Below are 20,990 nucleotides of genomic sequence, written 5' to 3' on the forward strand. Positions count from 1 at the left end.
GGGTGGGAGGGGCTGTTTGGGGGCCAGTGGCCTGGGGGAGGAGACATGGGTAGTTGGCCAGCTGGTCCTGCCCCTGATCAGAGTGGGGGGGCCTATTAGGGACGGAGCTGTCTGCGGGGAAGGGCCGCAGGCCGACTGGGGTGGTGGGGGTCCTTCGGGAGGAAGGCAGGCTGGAGGAGAGGGGTTGAAGGAGGTTAGCCAGTCGCCCCCACCCTGTATTGGGGTAGAGGGGGCAATCAGGAGTGGGGCTGGCCTGAGGGAGGGGCTGCGTGCCAGTTGGGGTGGTTGTGGCCCATTGGGGGTGGGACCAGCCAGGGGGAAGGGCCTCGGAGAGGTTGACTGGCTGCCCTGTCCTTGATCAGAGTGGGAGAGTCTGATCAGGGGCGGGACTGGCTGAGGGAAGAGGCCATGGGAGGCTGGCTGGCTGGCCTCACTCCCTGATCAGGCTGGTTCACTGGCTGCAGTGGGCATTATAGCAACTGGTCATTCCAGTTGCTGGCTTTTTATATATATAGATATGTAAAGAGCAGGTTAGCTTAAAGATGTTTTTGTCTACAAAAATAATTGAAATACTACTCAGGGAAAAAAGGAAATAAACATCCAGTTGGAAATACTCCAGAGAATATTCTTACCTTCCATTGCAAAGTGAGTGAATTTTTGGTCCGATTTGCTATCCTTGGTGGATTAGGTATGTCAGGTTCACAGCTCAAGGTGGTAAAGCTTTCAGTTTCTGAAGGAGTTCCCTTTATACAATTGTATTCGGCCTGGACTCTACAGTGATAAAATAAATAGTTTTATCCTGCAGAATCATTGCAAACAGCCCTTCAATAGCATCACCTTTAAGCACTTGCAAATTAGAAAGTTCCCCTCTAAACGGTTTATTAAGAAAATATGCACATTAAAAGGGTGGCCATTAAAAAGAAAAAAAAAAAGACCAGTGGCTTTTACCTTTTTTTACTGCAAACCAAAAGTAAAAAATACATTTTAAATTGTGACATAACTGTCTGTGCAATATGTATTGTCCACAGGCACACTAATACTAGTGTGTGTACACATGTGCAAAACAATATCCCAAAACAATATCCTTAAATAGAGTTATACATATACTGATACTCTTCCATTCCATTTGATAACATTTAATTTTTTTAAATGCTGAATATAACCCAATAACATTAATTACACGATCCAATAATGGCTGCAATCCACAGTTTGAAGAATTCTAGGTTAGACAATACATTGTGTTCATCCATAGGAAGTAGAACTGAAGATTTAATTTAACAGTTTAATAGGAATAATCCTATCACAAATGTTCTTTTTCAAAATGGAGATGACTAAGTAAATGCATTATACTCAGCCCCAACCAGGGAAGTCCTTGGAGTCTATAATTTTGGTAAATCACAATGGAAGACCTATGCAGAGTAAAACAGTTTCTAAGTTACCCCAATTAAATGTGAAATTGTAAGAATTTTAGTATCTCAAACTCATTCCAAAAAAAGATGTAATAAAGATACATAAGTATAAGTCACATATTATTTGATTCTGTTTTATAAAAATTTCAAAAGCTGGGACAATTCCTAGTGCTAAACCAGATATTGTAGACATATTATATATATTAACTGTGTATTTATTCCAATCCTTATGTGCTACAAACAGGGTAACTAATCCTTCAATATAACAACCTAGTTAAAATGTTCTACTTTTGTGGGAAAGTATTGATAATTGTGCCAAAAAAGCCTTATGAAAGTTCATGTTTTTAATACAAAGTGAATAATTAAATTACATTCTAGATTTTTAAGAAAATTATTAAAAATAACACTACCTATGTTCTATCATAGAAAAGCTACATGTAGGAGGTTTCTTACTTTGCATGGTATTCCGTTGCTGGTTTGAGATCATTTAAAGTGACACTTGTTTCTTCTCCTCTGGGGGAAAAAAGGTAATATTTCATTGTCTGGCAAATAAAGCATTTCTGGAGGATATGTATGCATTATGTACACTGTAGGTACTTTATAAAATTATTCTGCTTCTTACTTTACAACCTGTGATCATATTCAAATTCCCCTAATATGGAATTTCTTTAATTAGGATATGTGCCTAACTTAAGTATGTACCTGCATACTACTATAAAATAAGTGTGGTAAGCAAATCAAGATATAGAACCATTTTATATTATTTAAAAATCCATTTTGCACATAGTTGAAATGAGAAATAACACATGTAATACTGAAATAAAACAACCAAATTTTTACATGGAGTCTGCCACTATTGCATTTTATTAGAATATAACGTGAAACTTTAAAATGTTACAGTTTAATGAGTAGATAAGAAAAAGCAATAATCGCAATTTAAAGTAAAGCATTTCCCATAGCCACTATGACATTTTTAAACACAACAATACTCATCTTCTTAAAATAATCATTTCATACAACTATTACTTGGTATGTAGCCAACAAACCAGCCTCTTTTCTATTTCTTAAAAAAAAAAAAAAATTCACTGTTCTCTGCTCCATTTCCTTCATCCAAGTTTCTCTCCTCTCCACTTTTTGGACTTCTGCAATCCCTTCCTCCCTGTTTTCCAGCTACCTTGTTTCTCAAGTCAAAACCAGTAAATATTATGAGAAAAAAACAAATAGGTCTCATTGGTGAAAATACATTTTAATGAATAGGGCAGTTACAGCAGCATTCTCAGAGAGAGACCTTAATGGAGGGTAAAGGAAGTGACTAATTTCCCTTCTGTTCTCTCTTGTCAGGCTGCAAATGGAGATAAAACCTATTAAAAAGCAACCATAGCTAGTTATAGACGACCAGTAGCACACAAAAACTCCCTTTATGTTGATGGTCCTTTATCCCCTTAGATAGGGTGTAAAAAGGGGATAAAGGTAGATAGGTTTGTCTCTTTTAAGAAAAATGAATAGAACAAACACAAGGAAGTTTCAAGAGAGATAGGAGACAACATTTTTATAATCTTATGTTACTAGATGATAATTATTGGGGTAATTTCACTTTCCTTTCTTCCCTATACTAGCTATTTTTGGAAAAAACACACAAAAGGCTGATGTATCCAGTATTCTGTATTGATCATTTGAATGACTAACCAACCTCATTTATAATCTTTCTGGTGCTTAAATTATAGCTAATAATCAACTTTACTCTATTTTTTCACTAGAATAAGCAATTTCTATATGACTAAGGACAGAAAAATAATTTATTATTTTATTTTTTAAAATATATTTTTATTGATTTTAGAGAGGAAGGGAGAGGGATAGAAAATTCAATGATTAGAGAGGCTGCCTCCTGTGCCCTCCTTTTCCTCTCCCCCCCAACACACACACACCAACCACTCTTACTGGGGATTGAGCCTACAATCCAGGCATGTGCCCTGACCATGACCTCCTGGTTCATAGGTCAACATTTAACCACTGAGCCACACCAGCAGAGCAGAAAAATAATTTATTTTACAACTAGTCAATTAAAAATGTTACAATTTTAGCCACTGACCTTTCTAAGGCTACTTAATGTATAATAAATACACTTTGCAGCAAGAAAAGAGAACTATGATAGGTTTCCAAATTACGATTATTAATAAACCAACATACAAATGAGGAATAATGGCACTAAATTCATTTTGCAATAGGACATGAGCTTATACAAATAAGAATTAAATCTAACTCTTCAGAGGAGCATTACCATATTTCATGAGTTTGTAATCTAAGAGTTCTCATTTTTGGTCCTGGCTTCTACATATTACAATTTATATTTATGTCTCAGGAATATGTGAATAGTGAACCATCTGTTAGGGAACCTACTGAAAAATAAAAAAGGTGGTCAGTGAAAGCAAGGGCTTTCCCTGTGTGTACCATCCAGCATTTGGACTATTTACATTGAAATCACTATCACTGCTCAATTTATAGTTCAAAATAAAAGCATGAAAAGAGAAAAGTAGAACAAAGGTAGTATTAAGCTCCTTATGATAAACCACAACTTATATAATGGGAGGGAGTAAGATATAACAAATACCTACACATATACACTTCTATATTTCCCATCTTTTCCAGTACTTGAGACCAGAATTTCATAACCATAGAGCTCTGGTACAGTAGTCTCATCTGTTTCGCCGTTAATGAAGCTGGAAGGAGGTGACCAGGTAAGTACTACTGTTCTTGCCTGGATGTCTGAGGCCTGCAAAAACACAATATTTAAAAGCTCTAGGAAGCAACTGTAACGTACACAACGAACAGTGAAAAATATAATAGTGTTTCAAGATTAAATAAAATATATACATGTGTCTACTTAGATACAATGGATTTCAAATAGAAACCTATTCATTTGTAGATGAGATATAATTTATTCTGAATGGGCAGGTGGGTTAAACAAAAGTTTAAAGACCAAAAGAAAAAGATGAAAAACTCAAGAGGAAAATGAGGAAAGAACATGGACTGTCCAAAGACTCATAAATATAAATGGGTAATATATGAAATTATGTGTAACTGCATCATAATTAAGTACATGTTAACTAAAACAAGATACCACTTTTTATCCACCAGCATGTGAGGATCTACATCCTCACATGTGAGGATCTACATGCATCCTCATCATGCAACATTTTATGGAAGAAAAAGATTAACAAATATCCCAGGTCACTCAACTCCTGAGTGCACATCTAAGGCTGAGACTAGCTTGATAATCTCCCGCATACACTACACTTGAGTCACAATGATTGAGCTTTTCTTCTTTTATTTTGGTTCCTCAAATGTGTCACATTTCAGTTCTTTTCAAATGCTGGTTGTTTGCAATACTATCCCCACACTCTCCCACTGTCCATAGCGCCCGACCACTACTTTTTCTTTAAATTTTGGTTCAATCATCCTTCCTTAGGGACCTTTGTTTGACATCCCTGTCAAGCTCTAGTCCCCCTATTATCAGAGGCCCAGTGCATGGATTCGTACACCAGTGGGGTCCCTCGGCCTGGGAACTGGGCCAAAACCAGCTCTCCAACATCCCCCAAAGGGGTCCCAGATTGCGAGAGGACGGTTCTTGGGTGACACACCCCGGAATTGGGCTCCCTCTCTCTGGTTCCGGATGTGTCACCCAAGAACTGCCGCTGCCAAGTCAACACATCTCGGCAGTTCCTGAATTGAGTGTCTGACCCCTGGTGGTTACTGCGCCTCATAGCTACCAGTCAGATGGTTGCTTAGGCTTTTATATATATAGATTCTTATAGTACTTTCTTTGTTGTGACACCTCATAGATACAGTTTTATATTTACTGTGTGATGCTTACTCTATTAACTGCAGTTCTGAGGGCAGAGGCCATGCCTGCCTTTTGCTTTCCATTCTATCTACAGCTTCTATCTCACATTTTGTAAATGATCACGTATTTGTGGAATGATTAAGTAAATGAATAAATTTAATTTGGTATTCTAAATGATTTAATAAAGGCATAGCTACCCAAACTGTTAAAAAAAACCCTTAAAACAAAGTAAAGCAAAACAAAACCATCAGCATTACTTTATGTTTTATGATACAGGGAGGGCTATTGTTTTATTAATTACCTCTTCCCCATAATATTGGGCAAGAAATTCTTTTAAAAAATTGTTTCAAGCTTTATTTGCCTCAAAAATTATACTTTTAGTATTATATAATGAGAAATGCTTCTAGCACTAGTTATTATATCATTCAAATAATTCTATTAAGGCTATCAAATTACTTTTAAAGTTCATCTAATTTGGATATATCTAGATCTTAGAAGAATAATGCCTGAATTTCAATCTCAGCTTTAATACTACTTATTAAAACAACTCTTGCCTCATCTGTAAAATAGGGAAAATTGTACAGAGGGTTGTTGTAGAAATTAAAGAAAGTAATGTATATGTGTATTCAAAGTACTTTGGACAGAGTCTGACACTAGGAAACTTATGTTAGCTGTTATTATGAAATAATTCTGTTTACATTAATTTATATGTATACATACAGCTCAATTCGTAAGAGAGAACAAATCAGAAGGAAAATTATAGCACCCAAATCTATTATTTAGGGTTGTCAAAAGAAACAAGACCATAGTAGCCTATTAGATTAGTGACTGTCTTACTCAAAACTTCCTAAAATGGGGTAAAATGAAAAGGTAGCCCTTTGTGGAGAAAGTGTTATGAGTAACAACCATCCTTGTACAAAAGTTAGAGCAAAGAATTTCTTAGATAACTTAGCACAAAATATTTTTCCATGGATTTTTTTGGAGGTGGCGGGGCACAGGTAGAGTTTTTTCTTTTGGACACCAAAAATTACTTTTATCAGTGTTTAATAAATGCTAATGGTTTTTTTTTTCTATCTGGCAAGCTTGCCATGCTTATTTCTGCTCTCCCTTTCCTATTCCTTCCAACGTTTGTGCCTTTTGTAACTCTTCAGAGGCTCAGAGAAAGCTTTTCTGATTGTTCTATTTAAATAACTCCCCTTTTCCCAGTAACTTATCGTATCACCCTATTTCTGTAGTAGCACTTTTTATAACCACACATGATTTGTATATTTGTTTTTAATTTATTGGCATATAGCAAGGGCGCAATACATATTTTGATTGTCATGGTGATAAATATTTTGATGAAATGACCACATGGATAACTATGCAGCTCTTCAAAGAGTAATGTAGTAACAGAAAGATTGCTAAGGCATAACAGTGCTCGCCACAAGCAATAGGGTACAGTATAACCCAGGGGTGGGCAAACTTTTTGACTCGAGGGCCACAATGGGTTCTTATACTGGACCAGAAGGCCGGAACAAAAGCATGGATGGAGTGTTTTTGTGAACTAATATAAATTCAAAGTAAACATCATTACATAAAAGGGTATGGTCTTTTTTTTTTTTTTAAGTTTTATTCATTTCAAACAGGCCAGATCCGGCCCGCGGGCCGTAGTTCGCCCACGGCTGGTATAACCCCTTTTTCATAAAGAGACAAAAGAAAAAATTTACATTTTGCTGGATAGACACATACAAATAAACTGAAATAGTACTGGAAGGAATTCCAAACTGTTAAGCATGATTAAATTGAGCAAGTGGGTAAAAAGAAATTTATTTTCACTCTCTACATTTATGTGTTACTTACAGATTTTACCATATTAGTTATAAAATATTGGGATTCAATTAGTCACTGGCACTTGTTAGCTGCTTTTCAAATGAAATGAAGTCATAACTCTTAAAAAAACAGAGAAAGGAAAAGACTAGTAATATGAACTATTGTGATATTTTGGTTTTCTCTTCTAGTCTTACTCTAATTTTTTCAAAGGCTTTTCTTCATATGGCTGTAATCATGAAGTCCAAATAGTCTGATCCCCAGCACTTTTCCTTACAAAAGCATTGTTCTAAGTTTTTGCAGTCTTCAAATATACAAATATATATATATATATATTAGTGATTTTTGAGAGAGAGGGGGAGGGAGAAAAAGAAACATCAATGTGAGAGAGAAACATAGATTAGTTTTCTCACAAAGGGGACCAAACCCGCAAACTGGGCATGTGCCCTGACCAGGAATTGAACTGGTGACCTTTCAGTGCCGAGATGATGCTCAACCAACCAAGTTACACCGGCCAGGGCCAAAACCATATTTTTAAGTGGCTATATCATTCTGGCCAGTAGAAACATACTAATTTATCTATGCATTCCTTTGTTTTATTTTTGTTAATATTAGTGCTGGAACATACAATTTTTTTCCTTTTTAAAAAAAATCTGTAGTGCTGCAAGTATTACATAGGTCCCCTTCTTTCCTCCCACCCCGCCAATTGACCTCTTCTAACCCACCTCGATCCTCCCACCCAGGCCATCATCACCCTACTGACTGTGTCCATGGGTTATGCATATATGCATACAAGTTCTTTGGCTGATCTCTTCCCACCCACCCACTCCCACCTTTCCTCTGAGATTCCTCAGTCTGTTCCATGTTTCTATGACTCTGGATATATTTTGTTCATCAGTTTATTTTGTTTGTTAAACTCCACATATGAGTGAAATCATGTGATACTTGTCTTTCTATTATTGGCTTATTTTGCTTAGCATAATACTCTCCTGGTCCATTCATGCTATCTCAAAGGGTAAGAGATCCTTCTCTTTTATTGTTGCATAGTATTCCTTGGTGTAAATGTATCACAGCTTTTTTATCTATTCACTAGAGGCCTGGTGCATGAAATTTGTGTTGGGGAGAGGGGGGAATGTAGGGGTGGGTGAGGGAGGGAGGCGGGTGTCCCTCAGGCTGGCCTGTGCCCTCTTGCAATCCGGGACCCCTCAGGTAGGGTCCCTAGGCCTTGCCAATGATCAGGGCCTATTGGGGCTTTCCTTCCCCCGGCTGCTGGCAGCTGACCCTGCCCCCGCCGCTGCCATTGATTTTCCCCCAGCTGTGGGCAACTGGCCCTGCCCCTGTCACTGCCACTGCTTGCCATCTGTGCGGTGCTGCCCACCCCCGCCCCCCAGCACTGGTTGCTTCCCTCTGTGGGTGACAGGCAAAGGGTGTGATTGCTTGGCTGGCCTGGGCCTCCCTCTGTGGGGCAATTGATTGTGGAGCCCCCAGATGGGTCGCCCTGCACAGGGAGGCCCCACCCACCTGCCACAGAGCTGCCAGCTAGATAGCCTGGGCTTCCCTCTGTGGGCGATCGTGGGGTGATGGCGGGGTCACCCAACCAATTACATTACACCTGCCTTGGCTGGCCTGGCACCAGTGCATGTCATAGCATGGTTGTCTGGAAGTTCATCCGGACAGTCATTCTGTTGTTCAGTCGTTAGGTCGATTTGCATATTACGCTTTTGTTATTATAGATTTACTGATGGACATTGGGCTGTTAAGTCTTAGCTATTGTAAACTGCACTGCTATGATCATAGGGGTACATACATTTTTTCTGATTGGTGTTTTGGGTCTTTTAGGATATATTCCTAGAAGTGGGATCATTGGGTCAAATGACAGTTCCATATTTAATTTTTTGAGGAAACTCAAAACTGTTTTCCAAAGTGGCTGCAGTGTACTAGGGTTCCCACCAGCAGTGCACTAGGGTTTCCTTTTCTCCATATCCTTGCCAGCACTTGTCATTTGTTGATGGGAGCCATACTGACAGGTATAAGGTGATAACTCATTGTCCTTTTAATTTGCATCTCTCTGATGATCAGTGACCTTGAGCAATTTTTCATGTCTCTTAGCCATCTGTATATCAACTTTGGAGAAGTGGGCTCCTTTTTCATCTTGTTGATGGTTTCTTTGGCTGAGCAGAAACTCTTTATTTTGATGTAGCCCAATTTGTTTATTTTCATCTTAGCTTCCTTTGCTCTAGGAGATGTATGGCAAACATATTGCTATGGGAGATGTCTGAGATTTTGCTGCCTATGGTTTCCTTTAGAATTTTTATGGTTTTACAACTTACACTTAAAGTCTTTTGTCCATTTTGAGTTTATTCTTGCGAATGGTGTCAGTTGGTGGTCTAGTTTCATTTTTTTGCATTTATATGTCCAATTTTCCCAACACCATTTATTGAGGAGATTGTCTTGACTCCATTGTATGGTCTTGTCTCCTTTATCAAATACTAATTGAGTGTAATGGCTTGGGTTAATTTCTGGGGTTTCTGTTCTGTTGCATTGAACTATATGCCTATTCTTGTGCCAATACCAGGCTGTTTTAATTACACTGGTTTTATAGTATAACTTGATATCTGGTATTGTGATTCCTCCAACATAGTTCTTTCTCAAGATTTCTGTGGCTATTTGGGGTCTTTTTTGATTACGTATAAATTTTTGGAATATTTATTCTAGGTCTGTGAAATAAGCTTTTGGTATTTTAATAAGGATTTCACTGAATCTGTAGAATGCTTTAGGTACTATGGACATTTTAATGATGTTGATTCTATCAATCCATAAACATGGTATATTCTTCGACTTGTTTATATCTTCCTCTATCTCTTTTTTCAATGACCTGTAGTTTTTTAAGTACAAATCTTTTACCTCCCTGCTTAAGTTTATTCCTTAGTATCTTATTTTTTGTTGCAATAGTAATGGGATTGCTTTTTTAGTTTCTCTTTCTGCTAATTCATTATTGGTATATAAAAATGCCATTGATTTTTGGGTGTTAACTTTGTATTCTGCTACATTGCTAAATTCATTTATAAAATCTAGTTTTTTGGTGGAATCTTTAAGGTTTTCTATGTACAATACTGATGTCATCTGTGAATGAGAATTTTACTTCCTCCTTTACAATTTGGATGCCTTTTATTTCTTCTTGTTTCTGATCACTGTGGCTAGGACTTTTAGTACTATGTTGAATAAGAGTGGTGAAAGCGGACATCCCTGTCTTGTTCCTATTCTTAGGGGAAATGGTTTCAGTTTTGCCCATTGAGTGTGATGTTGGCTATAGATTTGTCATATATGACCTTTTTATGTTGAGGGGTGGAGATACCTCTATTCCCACTTTGCTGAGAGTTTTTATTAAAAATGGGTGTTAGATTTTGTAAATGCTTTTTCTGCACATATTGAAAGATCATGTGATTTTTGTCTTTTGTTTATGTATCACATTCATTGATTTGCAAATAATTTAACAGCTTTGCATCCCCAGAATAAATCCCACTTGGTCATGGTGCCTGATCTTTTTAATATATTGCTGGATCCATTCTGCTAATACTTTGTTCAGGATTTTAGCATCTATGTTCAACAGATAACTGGCCTGTAATTCTCTTTCTTTGTAATGTCTTTATCTGATTTTGGAATTAGGATAATGCTGGCCTCATAAAAACAGCATAGAAGTGTTCCTTCCTCTTGGATTTTTTGGAATAGTTTGAGGAGGATAGGTGATAGTCGTTCTTTGAAGTTTGTTAAAACTCTCCTGTGAAGCTGTCCAGACCAAGGCTTTTGTTTGCTGGGAATTTTTTGATTACTGCTTCTATTTCATCAGTTGTTATTCAGGTTTTCTGATTCTTCCTGATTCAGTTTTGGAAGATTACCTATTTTTAGGAATTTTTAGGATTGTCCATTTTGCTCAGGTTGTCCAGTTTGTTAACATATAGTTGTTCACACATTTTTGTTCGTATAGCTTTTTATTGAGAAAGAGAACTACACAGTTTCATAGAAGTTAAATTTATATTTCTCTTGATTACTAGTGAACAAGTCTTTAGGGTCTTAATGGGTTTAAAAAAATATCACTGTATGAGGACTTCACTTATTGTTAATCTGATGCAAATTTTCTTATATTTGATGCAAGTTTTTTTTCTATTAGGCTATCTAAAAAACATGCAGAAAATTATAGGTAGCCATTTCTCCTGACATACCCTTTGTTGATTTCTTCTAATATACCTACACTTATAAAGGATTGAGGAACATTCATTTTCTTGTACAGTTTGATATTATTTAACTATTTTTGTATCTGGAGTTAGTTGGATATATTTTACTAGAGACTCGGTGCATGAAAATTCATGCACTGGATGGGGGGTCCCCTCAGCCTGGCCTGCCCCCTCTCACAGTCTGGGATCCCTCAGGGGCAGGAGGTGACCCAGCGATCAGGGGAAGGCAACGCCCCATCACACCTCTGCTGCTACCACTGCCAGCAGTGCAAGCCTCAGCAGGCCCTGGTTACCTGTGCCTCAGGCAGCCCTGGGCAGTTGGGGAGCCGCCATCCAAAGCTTGCCTGTGCCTCAGGCCTGCCCTGGGCGGCAGGGGGCCTGAGGGGACTCTGGGTCTCCGGAGGCAGGTGTGCAGAGCACCTGCCATCCCAGTGGGGGTGACTATGTTCATAGAGGATTTTGGTATATTTTGATTTAAGTGGACACCGCCATCTCGTGGCTGTGGGTGCCGGCCACCTTTGAGGGTGGAGTAGTCAGTTAGCATATTCCCTCCTTATTGGTGGTGGGTGCTGCTATCTTTGAGGGCGGGACAGTCAATTAGCATATTCCCTCCTTATTGGCTGTGAGTGCCGCCATCCTTGCAGCATGAGGGTCAATTAGCATATTCCCTCTTTATTAGATAGGATATGGAAATCACATGTATAGTTTTTTTAAAACTTGGTAATTAGTTGTATCTACATTCTTTATTAATCTTTGCCTGGTCCAAATGATTTTCAATAGCATATATAAATCCTTGTTTTAAAAAAATGAATTCTTGTTTGAATATTCTGCTTCACTGATAACTTTTCTCTCCTGTCAGACCCATATTGATTCATAATTGACCTCATATTCCTCATATAGAATTAAGTATGAAGTAAGGCTTAAATCAAAATATACCAAAATCCTCTATGAACATAGTAAATATAAATGTAAAGAAAATAAACGAAATACTTACCACCGGTTTGACAATGTTGGAAAGAAGTGCTTCAAAGGCTTTAGTTTCTTCATCTTTTTCTAAAAAATATTTTTTGAAAATTAAAAAATGGGCTTAAATCAAATCATCCCATTCCAACACAATATGTCTTGTAAAATAGATTATTATTTGCGATTTTTACTTTCTACCGTTTACTTCTTAGTTCATTCTTAGTAGCTTGTGGCTCTCCAGGATTCTTCTGCTTCAGTTTCTATTTCCATTTTAACCATGATTACTAATTATAATACACACACAAACTAGTCAATAAGATTTATATATAGAAAGTATATTTTTATTCATAGTTGTAAAAAATACTTGTTCTCTGTAGAAAACATGACATTTGGAGCATGACTAAATGACCAAAAGGTTAGAATATACTTTTACTAAGTTAAATATTGAGGAGAAATAATACCAAAAAGAATATCTGAGTATTTTAAATAGTTACCTTCGATTTCTGTATCCATTTGTGCACCACCTTTACCTTTTCCTGACTTGTTCTTTGCTAATCCTGTGTTTACCCCACTAGCATTCTGCCCTTTAATAAGTCCATTATGTTCACTTATGGGAGAAGGGCATTTCTGGGGTGATGATGGTGGACTACTCATTTTATCTTTTTGTGTTCCTTGGCGATCCTTTAATTTTTTCTGCAAACGTTCATAAGTTTTACTAGATCTTTCATCTCTAAAGTTGGACCTTCCATGTGTAGAGTGAGCATCTATGAAAAAATAAAAAATAAAAAGACATTTACAAGGTCACTTTCTCCAAATACATTTATGGAACGAGAAAAGAACAGGAAATAAATCTATCATAATTATATAAAACAAAATATTTCAAAGAATAATTTTGCAAAAAAACCAGAAAACAAAACCTATTTTTGTTTCTCCAACTGACAAAAGCAAGTTTTATGACTTGATTTTATATATATATATAAAATAAATTTACAGAGACATTCCTTTCCTTCAACTCTTCCCAAGTAACTGTTACTCTTTACAGAAATAGCATAGTGGTATGCTATGATTATCACAGATGGGGAATAAGACCTGAATTGAGCTGTGGACAGTTCTTTTTCTTTTACTCTTTTGTACCCATTACTCTTAGCATCTCTTTTAACTTCAAACATATAAAATAGGTAAAAGAAAACCACCAACCACCACCTGCCTCAATTTAAATTCCCTTATGATTCAAAAAGCAAATCATCACTAAAAAATAAAGTTTTAGGAGTTAGCAAAAAGAAATGAGTGGATTGTTTACTAATAGAATTTTTGGATATTGTAAATTCAAGGTTATGATTTTTAAAAATGTATTATTTCAAATAAAAGTCACACAACAATATAATAAAATTAATATACTCGATACTGTTAAAGCAACTGTCCTCAGATTATTTTTATTTTAAATTTAAAATCTGTAAAAATAACATTTTAAAACAAAGTCACAAAAATATCAGTCAAGTTTTAATTTATCAATGCTCTAACAAATTTAGTATAATATTCATTTTTTTGTTCTATTGATCCTCACCAGAGAATATTTTTTCCACTGATTTTTAGAAAAAGAGTAGAAGGGAGGGACAGAGGAGAAAGAAAGAGGAGAGAGAAATATCGATGTGAGAGATACACATCGACTGGCTGCCTCCAGCATGTGCCAGGACCGGGCCAGGGATTGAACCTGCAACTAGGTATGTGTCCCTTGCCAGGAATTGAACCTGTGACCCTTTGGTGCATGGGCCAGTGCTCTAATCACTTAGCTACAATGGGTAAATAAAATTATATCCACATAATGGAGTATTTTAAGAATATTAAGGAATGGAGTACTAGTCATGCTACAAACTTGAAATATATAAACCTTGAAAAAAATGTTAAGTGAAGAATATGCTACACAATATGCTACACATTGCATAAACATTTATATCAAATATACATATTGTGTGTACACTTATAGGAAATATCTAGAATAGGAAAATACATAGAGATAGAAAGTAGATTAGGAGATAGGGTAAAGGAAAATGGAACTGACTGTTAATACACAGTTTCTTTTTGTGATGACAGAAATGTTCAGGAATTAGATAGCAGTAGTGAATATGATATATAGTGAATATACTAAAAACCATTGAATTGTACATTTTAAAGTGGTAGATTTTGTTACATAAATTATACCTCAATAAAAAAAGAAAAAACACAGAAACTGTAATTAGTATGTACTTTCAAAATGTAGTTTTCCAAATGCCTTTATATTTTATTTATTACTCAATATAAATAAAATAATAAAACAGCCATGGTGGAGGGGGGAGGGGACTACAAAGAATATGTAGTAGAAGAACAGGAACTTTACTATAAAAAAGATCTTATAGGGTTAAAATCTTCAACAATGAACTAGCAGGGGCCAGGCAAAAATTACTTAACATTACTGAGTCTCAGTTTCTTTATCTGCTTTTTGCAGAATTTTATTGAGGCTTAAGTGATATAATCCATGTATCAGCACAGTGTCTAGCAAAGTTCAGGATCAATAATGGTAGTTGTTAACTGTGAAATGTTGGATTAAGTACCACTTTGGGAATCTATACAAAATATGGAAAAGGATCATGGAAACAGCTATGGGTTATAAAATGAATTGTCTGTTATTAAGATTCAGTGGTAAATTCTTTGGCTTACAACCTCATATACAATATGGCTCTCGTCTTCCACCACCAGGTAGCTTGTTTTTAAGATTTATACTCTTCATGGGTTTGTATGCTTCACTTTCCTTCACGCCCCTGCGAATCACATTTAGTCTAATGTATATCCCCTTTGAATAAGAATGGTTTTTAACAATGCAAAACCGTAGTAACTGCAACACCTAATTTTTCTTAAATTCTCTCAAACACATTTAAAAAAACTGAGTCATAATTAGCAGTAGAAAAATAGAAGAGACTGATTTGTAATATAAACTGTTGCTACTCAAGCCCTGGCCAGTGTGGGCCAGGTGGTTGGAGCATCATCCTATATACTAAAAGATGGTGGGTTCAATTCCCAGTCAGGGCAAATACCCAAATGGCAGGTTCTATCCCTGGTCGGGGAGCATGCGGGATGCAAACAATAGATGTTTCTCTCTCACATGGATGTCCCTCTGTCTTCCCCCTCTTCTGCTCTCTAAAAATCATTAAAACAAAAAACTCTTGCTACTCAAAAGTATATTCATTAGAATATTCCATGAGTCTCACCTGGGAGTTTGCTAGAAATGTAGGAACCCAATCCAGACTTACAGATTCAATATGCATTAATTGGGCAATAAAAATAAGTTTGAAAAATAGATTGTATCTACTACTTACAGGCTGTATTACATATTTTAAATTTTGTATTTAGAGTTATATCTTCTTCAGATTTACTAAGCATAAATGACAGGTTCTGCTACCTAACTGCAAGGGAAACAGTGATGAATAAAGCAGATTCAGTTTTTAAGGGATTTATAGTCAAGTAAGGGAGAAAGTCATACAAAAAATTCAAATTGTGCTCAGTTCTGTGAAAGAAACAAACAGATTTCAGTGCTAGAGACTGATAAGGCAAGGTCATGGATGGATTCACTGAAAGATAAAATCTAAAGGGGAAAAAAAAAAGAAGCTTTCCAAAGAAAAGGGGGAAGAGCATTCCTGGTGGAGAGAAAACCATGTGTGGAGGCTCTGAGGCAAGAAAAGCTTGGAGGTTTTGAAAAACTGAAGGGGGCTGGTGGGGACAAGAGAGAAATGGCAATCAGAAGCCACAGGACAAAGCTTTGTCCAGGGCAATGGTTGCAACTAGGGCCAATTTTGGCTCCTAGGGGTCATTTGGCAATGTCTGGAGATATTTTTAGTTGTCACAACTGGTTAAGGTGAGGTGAGGGTTGTAGTAGAGTACTACTGGTATCTAGTGGGTAGAAGGCAGAGATTCTGCTAAACATGCAATAACAAAGTTAAGTCCTGTTCTCCACAACAAACACCCATCCCAAACATCAAGAGTACGATGGTGGAGAAATCCTGGTCTGGGGAAGGGTTTAGGACTTTATTTTAAATGCAAAGGGAAGTCATTAAAATAGAATAGTCTGATTTATACTTTTAAATGATTATTCTGGCTGCTCCTGGATAATTGGAGGCAAGAATAACAGCAGAAAACCAACTGGGAAGATGATGTTGCACTTGCCCTGACAAGAGGTGATGGTGGATTAGATCTGAGTAGCAGTTAAGAAAAAGTAGGTAGATTTGGGAAATTTCTAAAAATAAGACTAATACCAAATGATGTGGAGGAATCAAATTTTACCATCTGATTTTCACTTGAGCAAATTAAATGGACAGTGGTACTATAATGAGATAAAGATGACCTAGAAAAGCAGGTTCCATGATTAGATTTATGTTTTATGTTTTAGAAATGGTATAACTGAGATGTATGAGGGCATCTAAGTGGAATTATCAAGAAGACAGAAATATAAGTTTGTGGCTCAGAGAAGAGGTTTTGGTGAAGATACAAATTTGAGAGCTCTCAGTATATAGACAGTATTTCAAGCCACAGGAAAAAATAAGAAAACTACTTTGTGTGTAGGGTTGTCTATTCTTCCCAACAATTTATTAACTCCCTTGAGGGCAGAAGTTATGTTTGTCTTACTGTTGTTTTTTTCCTCAATCTCTCAACAGAACCTAGCAACTTGGGTTAGTGGCATGACAGCCTTCAGGATTTAACAATGATGTGGTAATTCCTGGGTGCAAATTTTTTAAAGAGCCTAGTCAGCCTAACAGAGGAGAGGACCTCTTGTTTGAATGTGTCCCCACTAAATATTGCTACATGATATATGTTACTTACCCTCTTTGATTTTGTTTATTCATCTGCCTTGAAGGATGAGCACGAGGATGAAATACTTAGCCTAGTGCTTAGATAACAGAAAATGATTGTGATGCTGTTATCATTTTTTGTTTCTTTTACATAATATAATGGCATCTATTATATCAAGCAGAGAAGAGCCAACTCCATAAAACAGGAATATTTTTAATGTCTTACCTACATCTCCATATACTTGTGAAGATTGATACTGTGGCATATACTGTGTTGCCATGTCTCCAGCTCCAGTCACAGGTGAGTACATATGGCGTGGTGGAGGGGGAATCATGGTTGGGACAGGAATGAAACCTGGCAGAGGAGGATGAGGAGAACGATGTATGACTGTGTGACCACCAGGATGAAACTCTGGTGCTTGAGGAACCACAACAACTCTTCGAACACCATTGTCTTCAATAACCTATAAAATAAACATTAGATTAAAAGTTTCTTCCATAAACTGTAAGCAATTTTTTTGAAATATGTTACTTTAGAGTAAGAATTTTTACACCATTAAAAATTAATTTTAAAAAAATTACAGAATCAATTTGAAAAGACTTTAAATACATTAAGTATATATGAATTAGCATTGAACAATATGAAGTAGTTTTTGTTATATAATACAATATAAATCTTAAAACACTAACGAGATTAGCAAAATAATAATATAAACAATGAGCTATGATATTAGATATTATCCAATGTGTTACGTGCATCTAGTGATGTGGTAAAAATGAAGGGAGATTCAAGGGAATTTTTGGTTTGGACACAATAGGGTCATGAATTATTTTCCTTTACTGTATTATGGGTAGGAGTTGAGGGAAAACAAGACGTTGCGAAACAGAAATAGGTAAAAAACTGGATCCAGACTCCTAAAGCTCAACCATATATTGAATTCAGGTACAAAATTCTTATGACCATGACCAGTACAATTTTAACAGCTGAAGATAATTTGTGGCTTCAAAGTCTTAGAAATTACACATTTTAAAATAGGGGCCACATTGTGGGAAAGGACCTTTTTTTTTTCCAATCCTGGAAACAATACTCATTTATTTTGTTTAGAAAACAATGTCCCTGAAACTCAATTTCCTTCATTATAAAGAAAAAAAGGTATTGGATTAGAATGATGATGCAATTCACATTAGTGTACATTAATTAGGTACATAAATAATTGGAAGCTGAAGAAGAGATGAATGATACACAAAGCAAAGGAAGTGTATACTCTGGCTGTTAAAATAATTCTAGTATGAGAAAAAAGGAATTGTGGGAAAGGATTTTTTTAAATGATGAATTCTTTTCCCTTTAAACCTCACTGAAGCAGCAAGGACATATAGGAAACGTCAAAAGGATATAGGACTTTATCTCAAAAATTGGAATCCCTCTATTAAAAGTCTCTACTCTCTTTAGACTTAATTGGTTACTATTGAGGTATAGAAAATGTCTAATAATACCTTTCCTAAGGAAACAAAAAATAATTAAAATGTAAAGTGCTAACTTAAAGGAAAATCCAGATATTTTTCAGGAAAAACAAATTTTATTATGCTTAAAAATAGCAAATTTTATATATAGACATATTATGTGCTTGGTAGATATATTAGAAAACATACTTATTTGGGGGTACAGATAAGCCTAAAGTAAAAATAAATTACTGCTTTAGAAAGAAGATAGTTACTATTAAATAGTCCATTAAGTTACCCCTCCCTCCCCCCACCCCCCCAGCTGAAGTGTGAGATGACTTGCCTGGAATATAGGTCTAGAAGACCAAATAAATTCACTGTGTTTTTTAAAAAATATACTAGCTCTAGAATTGGAATGCTTTGCTTCCAGCAAAATGGATGCCTCAATATCCCATCTTTCTCCCTAATTAACTCAGTTCTGGATTCAAACTCAGACAAGTGTATATATCTGGACACAAAATTGTATCTGAAGTCCTAGCTGAAGAGAATCTGGAAACTGTTCATAGCTTCGTAGCCTCTCACTTACAGAAAGGGGCATTAGAAGAAGTTTAGAATGAATTTTAAGTGGCCAAACCACAGGGTCTGTTACAATATACTGTTATTACCTTTAACAACTCTCTAACTCACAAATCTCAAATGACCTCATTTCTGATAGGATTAAAGTCCATATCCTTTGACCTGGCATTCAACCTGGCTCTATAACCCATCTTCCTAGCTGTGTCTTTCTTCTACACCAAATCCTGAACCCTTAACTCTAGCTAGGCTGATATGCTTAAAAACCTATCTTCATATATACATTTCTGTATCTTTCCTCTTCACTTTGCTTTTCCTTAATCTAAAGCTACATGGATCTATCTCATTTAGTCTTCCAAATCTACTTCTAACTTTACCTCCTCTACTCATTTACAAAACGTATTTGTTTATGAATAAAACAAAACATTGATAATTTAGGAGAGAAAAAACATTAGTGTCGTGTCTTTGTGGGGGCTCATACACAGAGGGGCAGACAAAGAGAACAATGAAAGTAAATTATTTAGCATGTTGAAAAGTGATAAATACTATGGAAATAAAAAGGGTGAATTAGCCTGGCTGGTGTGGTTCAGTTGTTGAGTGTCACCTCATGAACCAGGGGGTCATGGTTTGATTCCTGCCCCACATGCCTGGGGTTCAGGCTTGATCCCCAGAGTGGGGTGTGCAGGAGGCAGCAGATGGATGATTTTCTCTCATCACTGATGTTTCTCTCTCTCTCTCCCTCTACCTTCCTCTCTAAAATCAATAAAAACATTTTAAAAAGGGTGAATTAGAAGGGGACAAGTTATAGTATAAAATAGAGTGATCAAAATAGGCCTTATTGGCAAAATGAGAACAGACTTGAAGACACTGAAGGAATTAGCTATGCAGAAATCTGGACGAGTGTTCTGGGTAGAGGGGAGAGTTAAAAAAAAAAAAAGCCCTTAAAGTATGGTAGAAGTGACTGGATCAGCCTAAAGGAGGAGGACAAAGGACAGAAACAAATGAGGTCAAAGAGATAGGGAGTAAGGAGAACCCAGGTCAGGTAGGGCTGTATTAGCTATTAAGGACTTAGACTTTAGCATTTACTCTCAGCAAAATGGGGAGCCACCACAGAATCTTGGGGGTAAAAATGATAAAAGCCAGTGGTTCCTAGCCAGAGGTGATTTTGCCCCACAGACATTTGGCAGTATCTGGAGATATTTTTGGTTGTCACCATTTGGGGGTGGGGGTACTACTGTCATCTACTGGGTATAGGCCAAATGCCAGGGATGATGCTAAATACCCTATAAAACATAAGACAAACCCCTACAACAAAAAATTACCAGAACTACAATGTCTATAGTGCCAAGGTTAAGAAATCCTGATATAGAGTCGAAACCAAGATGGCGGCATACGCACACACCAGAAATTGCTGCCTAGCACAACCACTTCAAAAATACAACTAAATGACAAAACGGACATCATCCCGAACCACAGGAAAGCTGGCTGAGTGGAAATTCTACAACTAGAAGGAAAGAGAAAAGCACACTGAGACTCAGAGGAGGTGCGGAAGTAAAGTACAGAGGTACGGAGGCACATGTGAAAAGGGCAGGCAACTGAGGATGCGGTTGTCTTTTTCAATCGGGAGGGAGTCTCAAGCTCCCCACGGCCCTGACTCCAGTTCCGGGTGAGTCTCTGGGGACCAGACTCATACGGGGAGAAAATGGACTGTCTGGCAGCAGGCGGAACTTGAGGGCGGCTTTCTCTCAGAGGTGGTTGCAGCGTTTACTGCGGGAAATGAGACCCGGGGCCTCTTTGGGTAGGGCTGAGGATCAGCCATAGCTGTTTGCTTTGCCCCGTTGATTCCCTGAGACCCTGCCCCACCCACACTGTGTGCAGAGGCTTTTGCATATGAATGCCCTGGCCC

General features: G+C 37.0%; 1 protein-coding gene across 3 annotated transcripts in view; it reads right to left on the bottom strand.

Moving 5' to 3' along the window:
- FNDC3A (fibronectin type III domain containing 3A) overlaps nucleotides 1–20,990 on the bottom strand; it is a 225,287-nt gene that overhangs the window by 47,701 nt on the left and 156,596 nt on the right. For all 3 annotated transcript variants that reach the window (XM_006762728.2, XM_006762730.2, XM_006762729.2), the window contains 6 exons: nucleotides 17,298–17,535; nucleotides 12,749–13,018; nucleotides 12,286–12,344; nucleotides 4,022–4,179; nucleotides 1,863–1,922; nucleotides 633–771 (listed from right to left, as the gene is read on the bottom strand). In XM_006762728.2, coding sequence (XP_006762791.1) covers nucleotides 633–771; nucleotides 1,863–1,922; nucleotides 4,022–4,179; nucleotides 12,286–12,344; nucleotides 12,749–13,018; nucleotides 17,298–17,535 — 924 coding nt within the window. The remainder of the gene's footprint in view (nucleotides 1–632; nucleotides 772–1,862; nucleotides 1,923–4,021; nucleotides 4,180–12,285; nucleotides 12,345–12,748; nucleotides 13,019–17,297; nucleotides 17,536–20,990) is intronic.

The sequence above is a fragment of the Myotis davidii genome, unplaced genomic scaffold, assembly GCF_000327345.1.
Source record: "Myotis davidii unplaced genomic scaffold, ASM32734v1 scaffold679, whole genome shotgun sequence".
Taxonomy (NCBI): domain Eukaryota; kingdom Metazoa; phylum Chordata; class Mammalia; order Chiroptera; family Vespertilionidae; genus Myotis; species Myotis davidii.